The 4355-nt window shown below is 47.0% G+C and overlaps 2 protein-coding genes across 2 annotated transcripts; one reads left to right on the top strand and one right to left on the bottom strand.

Moving 5' to 3' along the window:
* Nucleotides 1–603: 603 nt before the first annotated feature.
* PPTG_17768 (hypothetical protein) lies at nt 604–1584 on the bottom strand (the record flags this gene model as incomplete). The annotated part of the gene is made up of 3 exons (XM_008915550.1): nt 604–735; nt 845–969; nt 1383–1584. 3 exons carry the CDS (start codon nt 1582–1584, stop codon nt 604–606), a joined length of 459 nt encoding a protein of 152 aa, XP_008913798.1.
* Nucleotides 1585–3345: 1761 nt separating this feature from the next.
* On the top strand, nt 3346–4270 carry PPTG_17767 (hypothetical protein). The gene is made up of 3 exons (XM_008915549.1): nt 3346–3673; nt 3760–3834; nt 3908–4270. Exons 1-3 carry the CDS (start codon nt 3479–3481, stop codon nt 3983–3985), a joined length of 348 nt encoding a protein of 115 aa, XP_008913797.1. The 5' UTR covers nt 3346–3478; the 3' UTR covers nt 3986–4270.
* The last annotated feature ends 85 nt before the right edge of the window (nt 4271–4355 follow it).

The following is a 4355-nucleotide window of genomic DNA, read 5'->3' as shown; positions in this document are numbered from 1 at the left end:
CCCCCCCGATCAGGAACGTGGTGCAGTGGCATTGTATGAGTCCATTCCTAAGAACGATTCATTCAAATTCCTACGGTCCTGGTACATTTTGCGCAACTCTGAAATAAAAAAGGGGGGCTTGGCGCACCTCCAATGAAAAGCGACAAGGCAGCAAACGCTCAGCATCCGTGCGCGATCGGAACAGTTCTTCAATTGCCTCCCTTAATTTAAGCGAACGATCTCCTCCTGCTGAAACTGTTCGGGTCCAAAACGAATCTGAAGAGCCGAGACAAGGCGTTACCCGAGCAAAACTTGACCGGGCAAATCAAGCTTTGTATGCACGCCAAGTCAAAGTAGCAGAACGCGCTGCAGAAAATGTCGAAAAGCGCATTAGAGTTGCCCAGGAACAGCTCGATCTGAGCTTATTTACTGCGCAGGCGGCGCCGAACGACCCCCTCGCAGCTGAATAATTGACGTTGAAAAAGCAAGCTGTCCTAAAACGACTTCGTCTTGAAGCTTTGAGTGAGCCGTCATGGTCATCGATTTCTTTAGCTGCACCAATGAAGACGGGCAAAGATGTATCGTCAACGGTGACGCGGTCGGCAACCGCAGCAACGCTATAGCTCAACGCGCCGTCGACCAAGCACACACGGCAGTCGCATCGTCTGATGCAGCAAGTACTGCTCTTAGCGAGTCGGACATTACAAGCATTACCGTAGCGTAAATGCTCGTGCACTGAAAGATTTCTTTGAAGAGCTACTAAATTATCATAAATAAATTCTTTGATTAATATCTTCGCTTTTTTTAATGTTGTAAATGGAAAATATATATGGTCGAATTTATTTAAGAGTTCCGTGTACCTCACCTGCCAAAGGTGCTCGATTAAATCGTCGCGGTGCCGTGCATGGGCACGTGCATTCCGTAGCTTCGAAGTGTGGACAATCAATTGCTCGATAGTGTAGTGACCCGAAGCACGAGCCGGTCGCGATACTGTAAATTCCAGAAGTCCCCCAGGCTGATTACGAACATCAAATAGAAAGTCGATTCGATCTGAATCACGTAAATGACGTTCATCTTCCACAATCATGTTGTGCATGATGATGTATGCATGCATCACTTTGTCCATTTTAGCAGTGCTCCAAAGTTCACATGGCGTATCAAGAATCCTCCACCGCGTTTGAATCACTCTGAAGGTCCGTTCTACATCTTTCCGACAACCGTTTTGATGCTTTGAGTAGTTCTTGCGCTTTTTATCTATCCGGTTCTCGATTGACTTTGCAAATACCGACCATTCAGGATAAATTCCATCCGCCAGCATGTAGGGTGGATCATAAGAGTTACCCTTAAGATAACATTTTGAATATGTTTTCTTTTCGCTCACAATATGAATATTTTACACGTACTATTGACAGTACTCGTGACTTGCAGTGCTTCGCCTCGAACCGTGCTGTCAAAGAGTGAGGACTGCTCTAAAATAAAAATGTCGTTCAAAGAACCAGGAGAACCGAATTTGTAATGCCAAATTCGCAAGTCATAGTCCGCGACTGCCTCAAGGGCTATTGTAGGCTTCTTTTTCTTTCCTTTGTGTTGGCCGGCCAGAGCCATTAGGCAATTCTTCCATACCCGATGCATACAGTCGATCAAGCCGACCATTCCAGGAAAGTCGCGTCGTTCGTTCTGTTTAAGAAGACGTTCTAGTTCCTGCGTACGTGGTGGACGCAAAAACTCATCACCGAAAACAGCAATAACTGCATCACAAAAGTGACCGATGCACTGACTGGCTGTAGGTCCAGCAATATTTAAGTTTTTATCAATAGCATCAAGAGATGAAGAGTATGCAAGAACCCTTAGCGCGGCCGTGATCTTCGGGAAACTGGATATTCCCACTAGACCCGCTGCATTTTGCTTCTGAACAAAGTAAGGGTCGTGATTCGTTACACCAATTGCAATCAAAAACAAGCGTCTTGATATTCGATACCGCCTCCGGAAAGCAGCCTATTCAAATATGGGGTCAGGACCAAATTAATGTTGGAGCAATCGAGTGTGCCACCCATGCCAGTCTCGACGCTTGTTTGGAGAGCGTCCTGGCACCGATCCACCGTGTTTACGTTTTATATTTGCTCTTGGTGGCCGTAGTTGATACAGTATATTGAATACAGTTTCTTCTTCCTCGTCCTCTTCAAGCAGAGCTTGTACGAATTGCATTGCTCGATGACAGTCTTCGACGTGCTCAATTGGCAACAAATAGCAGTATTGGTAGAATCTCGCTCAAACTAAATATAACATTGGCCTTTCTTTGGGTTTATCCCGAAAATAGGGTAGTAGCACTGGTGAAGATGCTCTTAGGAGGTAGCGCTTCGAGAAGGTGCGCCGTGTTCTCATGACACTTTGTTGCATCTTCAACAATATTATCGGGTGGCACTCTCTGTTCACGTTTGGGGAAATGTGTTCGTGCTCAGTCAGGTTGTTCCCCGTGATTTGGTGGTCAGTTAGTGCACCAAGCTAGTATCCTTGGGCTCCTTCTCGGGTTGGCTCTTCTTGTTCACGATTGGAGAAGAACTCTCCTGGTTTGCTAGGTTGCCTCCTGTGCTTTTGCTGTCTTTTGGTGCGTTGTGGTAGAGATCTCAATCGATGACAAGCAATGGAGAGTTAGTTTTTGTCTAAAGGAGACTGTAATATCTAGAGCTTCCCGGGCAACTCACGGCATTAGTTTTTCTATAGAAGCCTTCGGGTATTCTTTTGCTTTAGGAGCCTTCCGTAGTGATATTTGTTCATAACGTTCATCCGTGACCGAAAATAAAAAAGGCAGACCGAATGTAGTGATGGCGTATCGAGTTTGAGCTAGCAAAGCCTTCTGCGTGACCAAGAAGAATTATTCCTCCAGCGCCAACAAAAGGTAATCCATATCATCTCTAGAGTTCGACGATCTGACAACCCTTTTAAGTGCACCCCTAACAGGACAACTAGATTGCTAACACCGATGAGGTCATTAAAACGCTGCCAGTTATCAAACACGCTGATAGAGAAGTGCATCATACATGTACCTATACGGCGACGATGCCGTGAGCAGTGTATTCGCACGTACTACAGAATGGCGAAAGACGACTTTCATTTTGAGGATATCGATACTATGATGATAAACGGAGTATTATTTTTTATGACGGAGAAAAACATGTTGTACTGGATTTTGTATTGAGCAAATTCAGGAGATCCCGAAATCAATAGTTTCATCATTTGTCGCGCCATATCAATTAATGGAGAATCTGTTCTGGGAGTTGCCCTGAATTCGCAAAAACACACTTTAACAGCAAAAGCTCTCCAACCGCAGTTTGCGCGATTGTGTTTGTCACGCCATTTTGTGTCGCACACAAAAGAAGCCAGCCAGCTGCCAATCTCTGCCGTCATCTCGACGCCGACAAGTATAAAGCGAAAGTCGCCTTCTCTCAGACCCGAGAGCCCTACCTTCGTACTTGTCGACGCATTACACAGAGCCCGAATCATGCCCCGTGGTGAGGAGAACTATCGCAACATGGACGCACAGCAGCAGTTCGACCAACGCCGTGCGGACGACCAGGCGCGGCAAGACGCTCTGCTGGACCAAATCCACGGTGGCGTCGTGGGTCTCAAGAACCAGGCGCACGCTATTAACGGGGAAGTTGTGGAGCAGAACATCATGATTGACGACATTGGCAACGTACGCTTTACAGTTGTGGAGAGTTTTGTGGCGGCAGGGACAATGGAAACTAACAATTCTTTGGCACACGATTGTTGCTGTTGCAGCGAATGGACAATGCAACTCGGGACATTGCACGGGAAGAGCAAGCGGCACGGGAGGTCAACGCCCGCAAAAAGAAGGCAAGTTTTTGATACACGTGCCACAAAATGCTAAGCTTTGGAGTTTAGGCAACTGACCTTTTACTGTTTGCAGGCTTGCAAGTTATACGGTGTTATCGCGGTATTGGTGGTGATTCTGATCATCGTGTTTGTGATTCCGTCGCCCAACTAAGCGATCAGGTGCAATTCTACCATCACTCCGTCTGCTTTCCAGTGTTCGCCGCGGATCTCGTTGACTATGAGCAAATATCTGCCACAGCACAAAGCGACAATATGTCTGGGAATTGTACACATAATACAACAGCTCCACGTCACAAAACTCCAGAAAATACTTTTTGTTAACGTTAAAACGCGGCCGTGGAGACCGCAGGTTGACATGCAGCGGCTCTCTAAGTCTACAATACCACGGCAAGAGCCACCGCAGTTACAAGGCCCATTGTCACGCTGCTGATAGTCGCCATCGAGGCGCCGGCAGTTAGCACGGCGCTCTCCGACGAGTCGTCCTCGTCGTCATCAGGGGGCAAGCCGCCTGTGGTGGGCCC

Source organism: Phytophthora parasitica (assembly GCF_000247585.1).
Source record: "Phytophthora parasitica INRA-310 unplaced genomic scaffold supercont2.72, whole genome shotgun sequence".
Taxonomy (NCBI): Eukaryota; Oomycota; class Peronosporomycetes; order Peronosporales; family Peronosporaceae; genus Phytophthora; species Phytophthora nicotianae.
Note: the sequence above shows the minus strand (reverse complement) of the source record. Positions and strands in the feature narration are given on the sequence as shown.